Raw genomic sequence first — 18,252 nt, forward strand, 5'->3', positions numbered from 1 at the left:
AAAAAGAATGGGGAAATCTCAAATGACTTAATCTTGATAGATCCAAATCGTATGACAGAGTATTAGGGCCACACTGAAAAAAATGTTTGATTTCAAAAGAACAACGTTGTTGGGAAATATAGTCTTAAAGGTGAAGATGTAATTCTGCAAGAATAAAATCATAAGAGCGTAAACTCATAATGTAAGTATCAAAACCAGAGGAAAGTCTTAAGAGACTAAAGTTGTAATACATCAAGAATTGAGTCAATATTATGAGAATAAAACTGTTATATTAAGTCGTAAAACATATAAAAGGAAAGGAAGGAAATAATCTCTTATTATTAAATGATAAAGTTGTAATAATATTGATCTTTCCTTAAAAAATTACAACTGTATCCTGTTATTACCTGACTCTAGTAATATTATTTTACTTTCTTATGATGTTAGTGTCCTTAAGTAGGACTGAACTCTTGTGAAATTAAGATAGGATTCCCCTACAAGTTAAAAAAAGGAGGACTTTTCCCCTTCCAATCTTACAACTCTATTTTTGTTATGTTGAGAATTTATTTTCTTAATCTTACAACATTGTTATATATGTATGACGACTCTGACCTCTCAAGAAGCAGTTGATAAGTAAAACTGCTTTTAAAGCAGTGAACGGGTATTTATGCACATTAATATCCTGACAGAAATGAGCAAGAGCTCAACATAAAGCAAGTTGACACAAAATATTAAAGATGATGTATTTGTACAGCTAAAAAAAGCTGAAGACGTTGAATACGTTGAAGGTCTCAAATCTATGGCAGACATCACAGGTCTGCAGGAGTTTAATTTGACATCTTAAAATTTCATCTTTATTATCTGGGTGGGGCAAAGTCAGCGATTTGTTTTGTGAAATATTAATGAGCACAAAGATTTCCTGGATATTGAAGTCATAGGGGAGTTTGTGAAGCATCTGAGAGTTGATTAAATCTTTTGACATATTCCCCTGACTCGTCAAAACATGGTTTTATTCCAATAAACTCTGTAAATGTCTATATTAAGACACAGAAGCAGGACTGAGACGTTGCAGACATTCTTGAAGCTAAACTGCAGGAAGCTGAGGAATAAAGAGGAGCATGGGCGGGTAAAAGATGGATGGATTGATGTATTAAAATTGAATAAAAGTCATCATACAATATAAAATCTGAACCAGTAATACGATCAGAACACCAGAGCACCAGTTTGACAGCTGAACATGAATCAGCAGGTTACAGAAAGGGAAGCATACATGACAAAATATAAATCTTTTCTTTTCCAGCATGCAACAACAGAGCGGACACGGCCACGCCTTCAAAACAAGAGAAGAGTCTGGAATGGTTCGATTCATAAACACGATCTATGTCAAATATACAGTCACAGGATCAGGACGGGTCAGGAGATCCTGATCGTCTCCAATGACTCGTGCTTTTAGCAAAATCAAAAACACGTCACATCAGTCCAAACCTGCGAGTAGAGACAGGTGGAGGAGGAGCCACGTTCCCATTCAGTTTACAGTACAATCACTTTGTATAAAAGCAACCCGTCCAAGTCTGTCCATTTACAGAACGACATCCCATAAAAAGGCAATAAAATACAAATAAAGTAAACAAGCATAGAAACACACCTCTCCGATTTAGTGTTACACTTTAGAGTACAAAGATCAGAGCAGCCTTTACATTTACATCACATCTCCATTATGTTCCTTGTAAAACTGATTTAAAGGGCATTCTGTGCATTTCAAACATGATGACATATTTTGTGTCTGGACGACTCATGGGTTTAAAAAGTTTTGAACTGCTCGGGTAGTTTGCATCAGTCGAGACCAGACCCAGCGTCACGTCGGACCAAACCTGACACTTCAGTGTTTTCTTGGGCTTTGACTGACGCAGACTCACATTCAAGTGTCTTACAACATTACAGATGAGACAGATCTTTGTATTTAAAACTGAAATGCTTCCTTTAAACCACAGATAGCTGTAATGTTGCTTTTCTCAAAGCCACCAAACTTCATTAAAGAGGTTGCATTTTAAGCTCATCATAAAAAGGGATCCCAGATCTGCTTCTGCCGCATTCAGTTTGTATTTTGTGTTATTAAATGTTAAACATATATGGTGTTTCATCTATGCTGCCATTTAAACACCTAAACCTTACAATAACGCATAAATACTTGCCCATGAAGGCAGCAACAGACGGGCGAGTCCACCGCTTGATGAGGTATAATTTGTGTTTTAGTCAGAGGAGTCTGAAGGCTGTGAAGAGAGGGATGTAAAGTCTGTTTGTGGTTCCAGTAAGCATCTTAGTTTGTAAAATAAAGCTCTCTCTCTGCAGGGATTCTTTCTGTAATGAAGACAGACACTTAGAGTAACAATCTGAGCCTGTCAGGGACAAAAACAAGAGATTTTGAGGACATAGTGTGCATGGAGTTGCATCCCCCATGGCTCAAACACTCAACAGGAGCAGTCCCAAAGCTTTTCACCTGTTCCTAACATTGACCCAAATATAAAGTAAAAAGTTGAACATTAGAATTGCTTTATACCGTTTGCTTCTGCAGACGGCCGTGGTGCACACTCATTCATATCTGCCTTTAAAGAAAGCGCGTCAGAGAGGAGAGACGTGGAGTCATGACAGAGGAAGAGAGAAAGAGAGACGTAGTGTTCTTCTCTGTTTCATTCATAAGATAATCAATAAACATTAAATCTCACGTTTCTAAAAACAGCGTGGAAGTCACAGAGCGAGTGCCCTCTCTGCTCGTTGTGTGTGTGTGTTAGTGTGTGTTTGTGAGCATGTGCATGCCTGCACGTGTCTGTACAAGTCAGAGCTGTTCAGTGTTTCATCAGTTAGTGTCATTAACGATCACAATGACCATGTGCTCCTCGTCCGTGTTACCCACAGTCCTCTTGGCGGCCTGCAGGTACTGCTGTGAGAACACGCCAGGGGGGAAAGCGTACAGCATTGCCCCTGGCCCCCCGTCTTTGGCAGCAGGTAGACTCACCACTCCGGCTGCTTCCTTGTTCCGCAGGTAAGTCACCAGGTGGCGAAGCAGGCGCACCTGCAGCCCCGGCTCGGGGGCAGGGGCCTGGCGGTCGACAGGGCCTTGCAGAGCCAGCAGGATGGCAAACCCATCGGGCCGCCCGAGTTTGATGCGGCGCAGGACCTCGTCCAGGCGGGTCTGGTCCATGCGTAGCCGCTGGACGATCTTCAGCTGGCTCGGCTGGTTCTGACTCTGCAGCTTCAGACTCTCCTTCATCATCGTGTTGAAGAAGGCCACGCCCCCCTCCAGCAGGTACAGGTCTGTGGGGAAACTGCTGTTCTTCAGAGCGAAGAAGCCGTGCCAGATTTTAGAAAGTGACGCTGCGGCAAACTCTGACAGCGTGCTGGGAGAGGAGGAGGAGGAGGAGTGCGTGTCCATGACGGTGGCAGGAGAGCTGATGACTTCGCTGTTCCGATGGTGGTGATTGTTGAGATGGTCACTCGAGGACCGCTTGCTGTGGTGGCGGCCTGATGGGGGGTCTTCTTCATTGGTGGCGTGTCGCCCTCCTGCGCCGCTGTCAGGGGAGTGGTCTCTGGGCTCTGTGGTGGAGTCAGGAGCTCGAACGCATGCTCTGTCCGGGCTCGCCTCGGGAGAGATGACCCCTCCTGGACCTCGAACCCTGGACCTCCCCCTTTCCTTCACGCTGTCCCTCTCCTCCACCTGCCTGTCAGCAGACGGACTCCTGCTCCTCCTCCTGGCCCTCCTCTCCTCCCTCTCCTTCAGCCAGCGCTCCCTGCTCCGGCTCCGGCTCCTCACTGCTCTCCCACTCCTCCCAAAGGCCTCCACACCCCCGAGTCTCCTCTCCACGCTGCGGGTGGGGCTGGTGGAGAAGTCTCTCTCTAGCAGGACCCTGTCTCGCTCCCTCTGGGTGAGCAGGTTGTGGGGGGTTGGCGAGGAGCGGTCTCTGGCTCCCCTCAGTTCTCGCTCCAGGCTGCGATGGCGGCTGTAGGCCTCCCCAAGGAGGTCATAGTGGGAGGGGGCAGCGACAGGAGGCTGATAACCAGGAGGAAACGGTCGAGCAGGGCTCTCCTCCACTTTAGCAAAGTCCACCCTGAGACGCCGTTCAGGACCGCCTAACGGGAAGCCCCTCATCTGGCTGCAGGCGGCCTGCGCAGCGTCCAAACTCTCATACTGGATGTAGGCGAAGCTGTCCCCCTTTACATAGTCGATGTTCCTGATGCTGCCAAAGCGGTCAAACTCTCGAGCCAGAGCAGCGAGTGAGTTTCCAGGCCCCAGACCGCCGACCCAGAGCCGGGTCGTGGGGTTAGCTTTACCATAGCCAATCTTAATGGGGTTACCTCCGATGAGCCGCCCCTGCATGGCTACTTTGGCCCGGTGAGCCATGTCAAGGTTCTGAAACTTCACAAAAGCGTAGGCCCCACCTTGCCCACGAGCCGGCCTCTTGATCACCACGTCCTCGATGATGCCGTACTTGTCAAACCCCCTCCTGAGTTCTGCCTCTGTCACGTTTCCGTCCAGATTTCCTATGAACAGGTTGCTGGTCGCCCTCTGGTCGTCCTCCGGTTTTAAATCTTCCACCACAGGCATGGGAGGGAACCCGTAGGGCCGCCCCCTCTCATCCAGCATCCCGTAGTAATCCAACAGCCTCTCCCTCTCCCTGCTGAGAGTCAGGGTCTCCAGGGCGTAGTGTCTAGCTCTCAGGTCCCTGATGCTGCTCGCCCCGGGTCCCGGTGGGGACAGGGAGCGTTGTCTGTACGGATAGGGGGCGTGCAGAGGCAGATACCCGGCGTCAGGTGGCGTCACGCTCCGCCTCCTCACGTACATGGGCTCGATCTTCAGCTGCCGGTCACCCAGAACTAATCTGGAGGATTTGGCGTGCCTGGCCTCCTTTGCGTCCTCCGGTTGTCTGAAATTCACGTAAGCAATCCGGCCCAGCTCCGGGGTGTGAGACAGCTTCACGCTGACGTCCCCGAACTTTTTGAACTCATGAAACAGAGCGTCCTCCACGTCCTCGTCCGAGACCTGCGAGCCCAGGTTACTGATGAGCAGCGTCTTGTACTCCAGAGTGCCCGGCCGGGCGGCGGGAAGCTCCGCCGCCGTGGTCCGGAGCGGGGGTCGACCGAGGAGGCTGAGCTCATGTCGGTGGTGTAGCTCCAGGGCTGCCGCCCGCTCCGCCCTCTCCGCCCGCTCCTCCCGGAGCCGCGGCTTCTCTCGCTCCCTGCTGCGGCTTCGGCGGTGATATCCTCGGCTCTCCGCCAGCAGCAGAGCCAGAGGCGGCGGCGGGAGCTCTTCTCTCCGCGTACTCTCCCGCTCCCTCTCTCGTATCCGCTTAGCGGCGGCCCTGGACGGACTGGTCTCCCTCCCGGCCTGCCTCTTCATCTTCAAAGGATGATGGAGCTCAAACTTTTCGTTGCCTGCAACGGGAATCCGGCCAGAAGAGCGACTCTATGGGGGTTAGCTGAAACAGCGATGCAGGCTACCGGCTCGGCAGAGACACGCTATCACTCCGGGCGTTGAATAATTGCATAAATATCGAAATAAAAGCACAAACTCTTTTAAAAACATGACAGCATCAGGGAATCTGCACCTACGCCGCCATCTTGGACAATAGGAATGTGCGCTCTCCCGTTGGAGGGCGGAGGGTGTGATGACGCAGCTTCAGCCAACGTCATGACGTCGCAAGCTCGGATTTGGATAAATTACAAAAACAAAATTGATAATACACGTCCAATCCATAGACTGTATGAAATACCCCAAAAATAATAATCCCTTAATAATAAAAATAATCAATTCATTACGGAAGAGGATAAGGGCCACTGAAATAAAGGAGGGCGGTGCATGCAGAAACTTCTTTTTATCGTGTATTTTTGTGATTCAGAGATTTATGTCAGAATTCTGATGTTTGATTTTAGGACTTTTTTTTCTCATAATAATAATAAAAAAAATTACTCTTAAATTTTCAACTATTTGTTATTAAGACAACATGTGTATTACACTTTTTTGAGAAAACAACACATGTCTCATTATAATTCAGGAGGTCTTTCTCTCTCCCTTTTTCAAATTGTATTTTTTATAAAAATATTTTGTCTGAATTTTTGTAATTCAGTACCCCTTTGGTCCGGTTACTTGGAACACTTAGCAGTCTGAGTATTTTATCAATAAATATGTGTTTAATCAATAACCTGAAAAAGATCAAATGTTTTTTCACTTTCCTAAAGTGTATAGTTGGTCAGCAAGGATTAATATTTAAGGTTGTTTTATTTCATTTTTCGTTTTCCTTTAGATAAAATCTCATGTGGCTGAAAGATTCCCAAATCATCATTAATAAGTAATTTAACATATGGTATTCATGAAAAGTTCCTGTTTGTACGAAAACTTTCTAATAATAATAATTATTAATACCTCCATCAGTTAATTGATGTTACTTGATGTTAAAATGTTACTTAAATGTATATTTCTGTTTTTTTGCTTTCACCTTTGATTAATTCCAAAAAATACTAACGTAGTTTATTAACTTATTTCTTTAATAAAACAATTATCTTTTACTCTCTGTTGCATTTTTATTTGGAAAAATATTTATATATTTTTAATCTATATGATTATATTAGATTACCATTAGATTAACATGCCTTTTCTTCTAAACCAATCAAGTTATTTGAGTTCTATATAAGATAAAGAAAAATACCAATTTAAATTGTATTATGTTGATTAATGAGGACTGTATGGGAAGTAATTATTGCTACATTGAACTAAAAGGACACTTTTGTTCTTTTTTTAAATTGTGGTTACATTTTGGCTGAATTTGTCTTCCGTAGTTTCAACCAGGTGTTATATATCTATAAGAGAATCTGGACTCCGGAGAAATAAAATAAAATGATAAATGAAGTATAAAATAACTTGTTAAACAAATTGAACACCTAAAAGTTATTTCAGATGTAGTTCTAACTTATTTTCAACACAACATTTAAATAAATAATACTGAACTCCTGTCACGTGTTTGAGACACCGCCCCGTACACCAGCTTGATTTTTATATTTTAATGAAAAAGTAGAATAATACAGTTGTAACAAATGCCTGGGCCTTACATGAGAGGTCAGAGTGAAACAACAGCACATTTTAAATTTTCATCCCCCAGAACGAACACGTGTTCTCAAGCATCACAAACCGTTTAGCACGTTTAGTATTTAAGTTCAAACATCTTCTTGTCAAACATTAAAACATCTATCCCTTCTGAAACACACAGAAACCATAAATATTGTCTTACAGCTGAATTTGTAACACAGGAGAGGCTGAGGCAGATCCAAAGTGTTGTTACGTTGTTGTGTTTTTTTATCAGTCCTAATCATCGAGCGCCTGATGCCTGGTTGGGTTATTCTGCCCTCAGCTCTGCCTGAAGGAGGAAGGAGAACAGCAGGGGAGCGGATGCTGACTGCTTGAGTTAATCAGTCCAGTTAGACTGAAACAAAGCTGATAAACATAAAACACTCTTCAGAAATAAAAAAATCTTGATTATTGTTGAGGGTTCCTGCGACAGAGAAGAAGTCACTTTAACTCTGCGTCCCCTGTACTTATCTACGTGCAGACAGACTTTAAAACTTTAAATTGATGCAACAGCTCTGGTAGTTTAGTCAATATTACCACCGTGATGCTTTGCTGTGTTGGTCCTTTTAGCTTTTCTATTCAGATTCGAAACTTAAATAATGAGTCAGAACATTGGCACGTCACCTGTATCAGCCGATATAGGTTTTAAAGTTAAATATTGTCCATACATAACCATTGAAAATTATTCTTCAGTCACTCCTTACATACTCTTCAACAGTAGATGGCAGTATGCATCTTTAAACATGTAGAAAATTTTACAAGTTTTCTACCCGAGTAGCTTTTGGTGTTCAAAACAGAAGCCAGTGGAAAAGTGCAAAAAACTGCATTTCCTCGACTGTCCACTTGAGGCTGTCTCCAAAAGCTGAGGAAACCTCATTAGGTCCCATGTTAAAATGTTCATTTGTACAACAGAGTTAAACATGTTTACAGCCTGGTACGAAAAAACTGTGTTGTGGTCCCTGACGCTCTTTTCTTCATCTGTGGAAACTGTAAGCAGTCAGATTTCATTGACTGCAGAATTAAGGGAATGGTGACTGACAGGTGGGAGGGGTGGCCTCAGCCTCACCGACACACACCTCCTCGGGATTCTAAATGATAACTCAGGGGAAATATTTCATTTTGGTTGTACATCTACACTTATTTGGCGTTTCATTTCTATAAACAGTGTGATGGTCTGTGTTCCTGTACCAGCACTGTGTGCAGGATGGAAATCAAAGTATTAGCAACATCTAATTTGTACTGGTATTGTATCAAAGTTTAAAATTCTGGTATTGTGACTAACATACTTTGCTAATAAGACCCTGAATATATAAAAAAAAATATCCAAGAATCGTTATATTTACACTTTAAACTGAGTTACATTTTAACTATGGGATTTTTCAGCAGCCTCTAAGCTCATGATGATCTGGTTTAATGTGCATGTGAGCATGTCAGTGTTTTTAAAGGCACTGACTCATTCAGGTAAAGGAGAGAGGAACTCAAACATCTTTAAAACCAGGATTATTTTCGGAAGAACCTCAACATCTAAGCAGGTCACGTCAGCAGAGGCTGAAGAAGAGCTATGAGTGAGTTTATGAAGCGCAGGCTGTATAGAGACTTTAACAAATTATCTGTTTGTAAGAATATAACCAAGAGTCACTTATTTATCCAACATATGGTGAAATGTTTTCATTACACGGACAGAAAAACCTCCTCCAGCTCCCCTATACAATGCTCCTGTCAATGGAATCCTCCTTTAAAGTAAATCCACGGCTGCTGTGACAATGGATCAGTGTTGGATGGTCGGATGAGCGTACACCTTAAAGAAAAAAACAAAACAAAGACCCTCCTCCTCCTCTCTGGATCACAGTCTGGTCCAGCTCCAGTCAAAAGTTGTGTGTTGAGTGTTTTTTTGGACCTTTCTACAGATCTGTCCGTGCACTGGCGGCTGCAGGGGCGTACTTGGGCATGAGCTCTGTGATTTTGCGGATAAAATCGGATTTTTCAGCACAGCCTTTGCAGGACTCGCCCCACTCCTCCAGGATCTTCTTCAGGTCCTTCACTTTGAGCTTCTTCAGGTCCACTGAGGTCAGGTCCAGCTGTTTGTCTGAAGGACGAGACGGAAACAATCAGTAAGAAGATTAGATTTCTTTGATTTTTAGGCTTTGTTTGGCACAACACCCTCATTTCTTTAGCTCTTTCTGTCCCTCTACATGGAAACAAAAAACAAAATTTCCCTCAACCTCTTTCAGCAATGTGAAGTAAGATATCCTTCAGAGTGTTTCATTTTCTGTCTTTAAACTAGGGCTGCACGTTTATGGCCAAAATGATAATCCCGATTATTTTGACCAATATTGTTATCACGATTATTCATAGGGAAAAAAATCTGTATTTTTATTGCGCTACTTTTAAGCAAACAATATGTAAACCGTTTTCAGTGCAAAAGGAACTTTAAATAAGAATAAATGACAAATGATAAAAAATAAAATTTACCCAAGAATTCAAAATTTACAAAGGGCTAACAGAATAAATATTGTGTTAAAGAGTGCAATCACGAAGCGCAACTCAATGGAAACAATTACAGCTTATACAGAAAAGGCAATAATAGTGTTAGATTTATGTCAAAACGGGAGAGCTTGTAAAAACATATTCACGAGCAGATAATTTTTCACACGAGCAGATATGAAGTCCTCGCGAAGAAATTTAACAACCGGGAGGTATTTAGGCAGCTGCGAGCGCACATAAATGCATAGGGACAGAGGAGGGGAATGACACTGCTTCTGATTAACAATTCGCAAGAGTACAAATCAGCTCTGCATGGAAAGTTTCTGTCCGAGAGAGCGCAGCAAGGCATACAAACTTGGGCAGACACTGCTCTGCTCTCCAAGCCGAGTTCTTTTATGTGCGCTCGCAGCTGACTAAATACCTCTCAGTTGTTGAATTTCCTCCCGAGGACTTCATATCTGTCTATCATATATCATATATATGTTTTTACAAGCTCTCCCGTTTTGACATCAAATATAAATATCGCAGACGATAAGGCTTATTTAATCGTGGCGGCCAAAATCGTGATCACGATTAAAATTCGATTAATTTTGCAGCCCTACTTTAAACATGGATAAACATGAACACGAGCAGAAACATTAGGTCTGTTAATCATCAATAACTACAGACAGGGTTACAATCATTTGAAGTATCTCTCACCGTATTTCAGTTCACAGATCTGTCCATCCTTCTTCTTGAGCTTCTCACAGATCTTCTCAACGGGAACGTGATAACTGAGAGGCTTTGACACCTCGTTGACCATCTTTGTGGCTGCGTCACTCGTTGCTCCGATGTAGTAACACTGGAGAGAAGAAATATCGTACGACTGTTTTAGAGGATGATTGCAGGATGGGCAGCATCCTGAGATAAGAAAGGAAGTGAGGTCTCGTCCTCCATGCATGTATTCATGGAGCATCTACCAGATTAAATCATCTTAGTGTGTCCTGTTCTGCAGAATTTATATTTTAAAAGAACAAAACCTTCCACATGAGCAGCAGATCTCAGGTTAGAAAGAAGTTAAGATCTCAGGCATCTAGATTTGTGATCCAACGTGTAATTAGGGTCTTTATTTAAAAGCACAAAGACTGTTTATCAAAATGAGCTATTTTCAGTAAAGCCAAAATTAAACATCAAACATCATTCCTGTACATAGAAATGAAGACAGCTGAGAGTTCATTAGTGTAGGGCTGGGCGATAATTCGCTAACGATAATTAATGTGATATGATTTTTCTCAATATAAATGTAACAAATGTTCAATAAAAATGTGATATATTTAAACCTGCAATTATACCCCTTAACCACTGGAAAGGGAGGGGATGCTAATTTGTCTTAGAGGCTAGTTACCATCCAACATTGGACAGAAGAAGATGACGACATTGAACAGCCAATCATGTCACAGGATGAGAGGTAGGCGGGGCTTAAAGAAGTTTGGAGTGGAATGCAAACACAGCTGATACGAAGAAAACATAAAACCTACCAGTTCAAAGCAGAGTTGTTAGTCTGACACTGTTGACTCTGCATTAACTATTAACTTAATACACTTCATTAAATATACTTTCAGGATGTGAGAAAATAAATCTGATTATGCAAATTATCTTAACCTGAGGAAAAAAAGAACTTACAAAATAAAACTTCACAAAATCCCCTCTTACACAAAAGACCTGCTTCCTGTTAGCACCATCAAAAATGATGGATTCAAGAAGCTTATCAGAAAACTAAATCCAGATACAAACTAACAAACCGTCTTCAACTTTCACTCAAGAGCAAAAATCTGCCTTTACATTTAAGGAAATAATGATTACATTTTTACCATGACAATTATCGATATCCTCTGATGTGAAAAAAAATATTGAGATAACATCTTTTGTAATATCGCCCAGTTCTACAGTATTGTCAAATTGGAGTCACAGATTTCAAGTTTTGCCTATCAGACAGAGAAAAGGCAGGACAAAGGACACTACAGTTACAGTCACAGCAGTTTCATGTTTATAAGATAGAGTTGGACGCTATGATGACAAGTATCGCTTTTTATTAATGTTACATGTTCCTGCAAACATTCACTGTATCAACAAATGAGTGGAAAGAACATACAGGCGAGCACGATGATCACACTGCTCGCGCACTAGTTGTAGGATATGAAAATCATCTTCCACTCCCACCTGCTCCAGATCACATTTACCTGCTGTGGTCACTCATCAGCTCACTTATACCTTCTGCAGAAATCTGACAGAAGTCCAGGTAAAGCTGACAGGCCGTTTGCAGGAACCATACACTTACAACTCGTTCAGGGCATTTCCAGGAGATCAGTGTGTGTGATTCAGCTGCAGACATTTATTAAGATCATTTAACCAGAGACGTAAGCTCCCTTTACTCCAGGGTCTACTCTGGTGCTGTGCTGATATGAGCTTTTCATCCCGCTGAAGTAAAGCTAGGTTCATACCAAAAACTACTACATCCTCGTGTGATGTTTTTACAAAATCCAAAAAGAGTAAAATAAAGAAGAGCCAGCTGCTACCTGGTGTCTCAGAGACACAGACAGGACACTGAATGTTACTGTCAACCACAAACCTGCCTTTCATTCAGTCCAACATAAGTGCAAAAATCATTTTTCTAGGCAACTATCCTGATGTTTTGTGTTAAAGTAATTCAACGTGAGAAGTTAACACCAGGATTTAGTGCTGAACTCACTTCGTAGTATACCCCTCTGCTCTGTTTGAAAAAAATCTTCAGATAACATTTGTTGTGATTTGGCAATTTTTAAATAAAGATTGATTGATTAAAATGAAGGTGATCATCAACACTCAGCACACGTGACTAAAAGCTTTAGCACACAGCTGAAGGGTTTGAACCCGTTGTTTACTTACAAAGCGGTTTTCTTTGCCTTTAGCATCTTTGCAGGTCTTTGTGATCGCCTTCTCGATTTCTCCGCTTTTAAACTCCACATTGTTGTCCTTTAGTGACTGATAAAACTTCCCCAGGAAGGTCACGCACACTGCAGGAAACAGAGAAACACACACATTTAAAAACTTAAGGGAGTCATCTCAATGTGATGAGAGTTCAATGTGGCAAATGTTTGTTGATATATGTATTGTTTGGTTTAATTGTTTTGGGATAAAGTAGAAGAACAAAACCATCAAACCCAAACAGCCTTTGATTTGCTGCAGGCTGAAACACTTTGACTGGTTGCAGTACCAGAGGTTTTCTGTTTGGTGTAGGGATGACCACAATTAATCGATTATCGATTAATTGATTGTTAAGAAATTACTCGAAACACACATTTTTGTTATCAATTCTCCATCACGTGGAACAAACATCATGTGGTCTCATATTACACTGAGCTATCAGGGAGGTGTTTTAAGTTTAAAGCATGTTTCGATGTGATTCAGTTGTTAAAGGTGTTGCGCACAGCGGAGATGCTCTGCTGGTGGCTGCGGCTGGGCGTCAGGTCTCCACGTGCGCTTTTTAAAAGAGGATCAGTACAAAACTGCTGCCAACAACAACACGGACACGAAGGTTCCCAACTTTAAACTGGACATTTCCCACCTTTGGATACGAAGGCAACAGACAGGTGGGAAATTCAGGTACACTATGTTTGCTGAGCAGCAACATCAGAGCCGTCTGAGCTTTTCTGCAGCTGGACTGATTATGACCCGGTTGCGCTCCCGGCTGACACCTGACCGAATACACATGTTTATTTTTCTCAATAAGAACGAGTAGGCAGAAAACTGGACACTGGGAGTTTGAAGTAATTTTCTGTTAGTAGTCTCAGCCTTCACTTTATAAGATTACATCCGCGGAGAATATTTTTATGAGCCTGATCGTTGATAATCTGCGTGTCAAACATGTACCCGTACTCAGTCCTGTCAGTTCTATGCATTTTGTTGCCGTAGAAAATATTATAAAACAACGTATTTGGCATTGTTTTTGACGTAAGAATAATAATGTTATTTTTTTATCAATTAATCGATAATTGATCGTTAACATTTCCAAAAATCGATCACGGAAAATACTTAAAATGTACATCCCTAGTTTGGTGTCTCGCTTTCTTTGCAAAGTCATTGTAAACTGGAGTCACAGTTGTTTGACCTGGCAGAGTTTGCACTGGACCTCAGTTTGGTTTGTTTTTAAATAGAAGAAGTTCTTCACATAACCTTTCCATGACTGACAAAGTTTCTGCAGTTTTCTCTTATTCTAAATATCTCCTTGTTTCACTGGTATCTGGAAGTAACAGTTTCTTCTTCTGTTTATTGTTTGTTAGCAACAGCTGTCAGAAGGGCTACAGTCAGCGGGTTGTACCGCATTAAAGCCAGGCCCGGGTAGAAGCTGTGATGGCTGCAGCTTCATGATGGAAAAATCAAAATATGTCCACTTGTTCTTGTTTTAGTCCCTGACAGGCTCAGGTTCTTACTCCAAGTGTCTGACAACATTACAGAAAGGTTCCCTACAGAGAGATAGCTTAATGAGAAACCAAAAGCAGCTTCCTCAAATCAACTCTATATGCTGAAACATTCATTTTGCACTTGCTTGTTTGCGATCATTAAAAGGGCGGGAGAAGCTCAGTCTGAAACTAGAGGGGGGCCGGTACAAGTCCTGGTAGGGATCAAAGTATGTTATTCAGACTGACAGCAAGAGGTGCCGGTTAACATCCTGTACACTTGACGGGGAACCAAACCCTTCAACTGCTCATGTGCAGCCCCCTCACACTCATATCTATAGAATGAGGTCCTTGATATAATATTACGTCTCAGAGTGCACAAGACTGGATGGCAGTATCAGTGAGCTCTGATGATGATCGTTTTGAACTTCCCCTCAGTCCATCTTCAACGGGCACAGGACCAGAGAAGTCTCCAGTGTTTCTGGATCATGTTTATATACGGTTTCCTCTTTGCATAGATCAGTTTTAACCTGCATTTGTGGATGCAGTGATGAACTGTGTTCACAGACAATGGGTTTTGAAGTGATGTGAGCCCATGCAGTGATTTCCACTACAGAGTCATGTCTGTTTATAATGCAGTGCTGCCTGAGGGCCTGAAGATCAGGTCCATCCAGTCTTGGTTTTGGTCCTTGTCCCTGTAGTACAGAGATGTCTCCAGACTCTTTTTATGATATTTTTACTGTAGACGATGAAATCCAATCACTTTGTCATTTCACTCTGAGGAACATTATTTTCTGAAACTGTTGAACTATTTATTCACGCAGTCTCTCACAGATTGGTGAATCCCATCTCACCTTCCATCTGAGAAACTCAGCCTCTCTGAAGTGTCCTTTTTATACCCGGTCATGTCATTAACCTGTAGATCATTAACCTCATTAGTTGGGAGATGTTCCTCCAGGTGTGTTTTCAGCATTACAAAACTTTTTCAGAGACAGTTTTGAAACGTGTAGATAAATCACGTTTAAAATAAGCATCTATTTCTCAGAAAACAATATAATGTTTCAGTTGTATAGGTTGCCTTTGCACTATTTTCGAGAAAATACAGGCTTTAAATGATTTGCAACCTTTCTGGAACTGAAATTGTCTGTCCTCCTTCCTGTCCCTTCGTAGGACATACGTTTGTCCACACAGATATTGACGCTAACTAGACACTTTATGCTTTGAGGTGGTGTTTGGCTGCTCTGTGTCTTCAGTCTGGTCTTATTCTGTTTTGTTTCAGATTATTTAGTTATAAAATCTTCATCAGACCTGCAGCTTCAGAGGATACGGTCTCCTTTAAGATTAATGTGACGATCTGCTAGCATCATATAAGCGCTGAGAACGACCTCACTACACTAACACAGGCGGAATCTACACTTTAATCACAGTTTGAAGCTCCACATGGTGGATTTGTGTTGAAATACAATGTGTTAAAGTAGCTGAAAACAGAAAACAGCACAACTGATGCTGTGACCGTTAGCTGGAGCTAGCATGCTACCTTACCTTCACACTCTCCTTCCTTCAGTGCTTCAGAGAAACCAGGAACCAGCATGAGGGCCAGAGCCACCGACAGACCGCTTAAACACAACATCTCTGCGGGAACAAGTTACACTTTTAACCTTAAATCAGCTCCGGGTAATGTTCCTCCTCATGAGCCGCTTCAGTTCAGACGCCGGTAAACGGAGCACGCAAACGTTCCTGATTGTACGGGCTGTCCGGGGCCACGTCACACAAAGTGGGCTCTTGATTGGTCGAAAGGCCTGACTTCCTTGTTGGCCTCCACGCACTTTGCTATGATTGGCCGAGGAGAGAACATTCCGGGAACAACGTCCAGTTGGCGCCGCCTGATTGGACCACATCCGCCGCGTGCGCTGGAAGTATTTGCATCCAGTAAAGAAACTGTAGAATAAAAACTTTGCTCCGAGGCTTCTTTCCGTTTTTATAAGAATTTTATTATATCATACAAAGGATACGTTTATTAATGCTGCTGTTTGAGGTGTATGATAAAGGACGGCTAATATAAAAGACACGTATCAACGTAGCAATCAGTAAGTCGAAGTTAACACAAAAAGATGAATGTGTCCAAAAAGTTCCAGGAAAAAGGACTTTAATTGACCTTCCAGTACACAAATTCTCATGTTTTATTTTCTTACATTTTCAAGATTTTTTCAAGTTTTTTTTCTTAAATTCTCATATCTTATTTTCGTGTTTTTTTTTCTTAAATTCTCATGTTGTTTTCTTGAATTCTCAAGCACTATTTTCTTGAATTCTCATGCTTTATTTTCTTGAATTCTCACGCTTTATTTTCTTTAATTCTCATGCATTATTTTCTTAAATTCTCATGCTTTATTTTCGTAAATTTTCATGTTTTATTTTCTTACATTCTCATGTTTTATTTTTCTTAAATTATCATGTTCTTTTCTTGAATTGTCATGCTTTATTTTCTTAAATTGTCATGCTTTTTCTTCTTAAATTCTCATGCTTTATTTTCTTGAATTCTCATGTTGTTTTCTTGAATTTTCATGCATTATTTTCTTAAATTCTCATGTTTATTTTCTTCAATTCTCATGCTTTATTTTCTTGAATTCTCATGTTTTATTTTCTTAAATTCTCATTTTTTATTTTCTTGAATTCTCATTTTTTTATTTTCTTAAAATTCTCAATGTTTTCTTGAATTCTCATGTTGTTTTCTTGAATTATCATGTTTTATTTTATTAAATTCTCATTTTTTATTTTCTTGAATTCTCATGTTGTTTTCTTGAATTATCATGCTTCATTTTCGTGAATTTTCATGCTTTATTTTCTTAAATTCTCATGTTTTATTTTCTTAAATTATCATGTTCTTTTCTTGAATTCTCATGCTTTATTTTCTTGAATTGTTATGCTTTTTTTTCTTAAATTCTCATGCTTTATTTTCTTGAATTCTCATGTTGTTTTCTTGAATTTTCATGCATTATTTTCTTAAATTCTCATGTTTATTTTCTTAAATTCAATTTTTTTTATTTTCTTAAATTCTCATGTTTTATTTTCTTAAATTCTCATGTTTTATTTTCTTAAATTCTCATGTTTTCTTGAATTCTCATTTTTTAAAATTTTCTTAAATTCTCAATGTTTTCTTGAATTCTCATGTTTTATTTTCTTAAATTCTCATTTTTTATTTTTTTGAACTCTCATGTTCTTTTCTTGAATTCTCATGCTTTTTTTTTAATTCTCACGCTTTTTTTTCTTGAATTCTCATGCTTTGTTTTCGTGAATTTTCATGCTTTATTTTCTTACATTCTCATGTTTTATTTTCTTAAATTATCATGTTCTTTTCTTGAATTGTCATGCTTTATTTTCTTGAATTCTCATGCTTTTTTTCTTAAATTCTCATTTTTTATTTTTTTGAATTCTCATGTTCTTTTCTTGAATTCTCATGCTTTTTTCTTAAATTCTCACGCTTTATTTTCTTGAATTCTCATGCTTTATTTTCTTGAATTCTCATGCTTTATTTTCGTGAATTTTCATGCTTTATTTTCTTACATTCTCATGTTTTATTTTCTTAAATTATCATGTTGATTTCTTGAATTTTTCATGCTTTATTTTCTTAAATTATATGTGTATTTTTTTAAATTCTCATTTTTTTATTTTCTTAAATTCTCATGTTTTATTTTCTTAAATTCTCATTTTTTATTTTCTTAAATTCTCATGTTTTCTTGAATTCTCATATTTTAAAATTTTCTTAAATTCTCATGTTTTCTTGAATTCTCATTTTTTAAAATTTTCTTAAATTCTCAATGTTTTCTTGAATTCTCATGTTTTATTTTCTTAAATTCTCATTTTTTTTTTTTTGAATTCTCATGTTCTTTTCTTGAATTCTCATGCTTTATTTTCTTGAATTCTCATGCTTTTTTTCTTAAATTCTCATGCTTTATTTTCTTGAATTCTCATGTTGTTTTCTTGAATTCTCATGCTTTTTTTCTTAAATTCTCATGTTTTATTTTCTTAAATTCTCATGTTGTTTTCTTGAATTCTCATTTTTTATTTTCTTAAATTCTCAATGTTTTTTTCTTGAATTGTCATGCTTTATTTTCTTGAATTCTCATGTTTTATTTTCTTAAATTCTCATTTTTTATTTTCTTGAATTGTCATGTTGTTTTCTTGAATTGTCATGCTTTATTTTCTTGAATTGTCATGCTTTTTTCCTTCAATTCTCATGTTTTATTTCCTTAAATTCTCATG

General features: G+C 40.0%; 2 protein-coding genes across 2 annotated transcripts; both read right to left on the minus strand.

Annotated features, from left to right (window-relative positions):
• Positions 1-1,106: 1,106 nt before the first annotated feature.
• rbm15b (RNA binding motif protein 15B) lies at positions 1,107-5,639 on the minus strand. Its single transcript, XM_034682415.1, has one exon. The coding sequence runs from the start codon at positions 5,369-5,371 to the stop codon at positions 2,834-2,836; it is 2,538 nt and encodes an 845-aa protein (XP_034538306.1). The 5' UTR covers positions 5,372-5,639; the 3' UTR covers positions 1,107-2,833.
• A 1,375-nt stretch (positions 5,640-7,014) lies between these two features.
• Positions 7,015-15,762, minus strand: manf (mesencephalic astrocyte-derived neurotrophic factor). Its single transcript, XM_034685240.1, has 4 exons — positions 15,535-15,762; positions 12,482-12,609; positions 10,277-10,418; positions 7,015-9,179 (listed from the first exon to the last, which is right to left on the minus strand). The coding sequence occupies exons 1-4, from the start codon at positions 15,620-15,622 to the stop codon at positions 8,995-8,997; spliced, it is 543 nt and encodes a 180-aa protein (XP_034541131.1). The 5' UTR covers positions 15,623-15,762; the 3' UTR covers positions 7,015-8,994.
• Positions 15,763-18,252: the final 2,490 nt, after the last annotated feature.

This window comes from Notolabrus celidotus, chromosome 1, assembly GCF_009762535.1.
Source record: "Notolabrus celidotus isolate fNotCel1 chromosome 1, fNotCel1.pri, whole genome shotgun sequence".
Classification (NCBI taxonomy): domain Eukaryota; kingdom Metazoa; phylum Chordata; class Actinopteri; order Labriformes; family Labridae; genus Notolabrus; species Notolabrus celidotus.

Excerpts from the sequence above, each read along its gene's own strand:
- manf (XM_034685240.1), bottom strand. The coding sequence starts at position 15,622 with ATGTTGTGTTTAAGCGGTCTGTCGGTGGCTCTGGCCCTCATGCTGGTT. Across the intron at positions 10,419-12,481 it reads AAGGCAAAGAAAACCGCTTT|TGTTACTACATCGGAGCAAC; the intron begins GTAAGTAAACAA and ends TCTTCTCTCCAG. Across the intron at positions 9,180-10,276 it reads GATCTGTGAACTGAAATACG|ACAAACAGCTGGACCTGACC; the intron begins GTGAGAGATACT and ends CTCGTCCTTCAG.
- rbm15b (XM_034682415.1), bottom strand. The coding sequence starts at position 5,371 with ATGAAGAGGCAGGCCGGGAGGGAGACCAGTCCGTCCAGGGCCGCCGCT.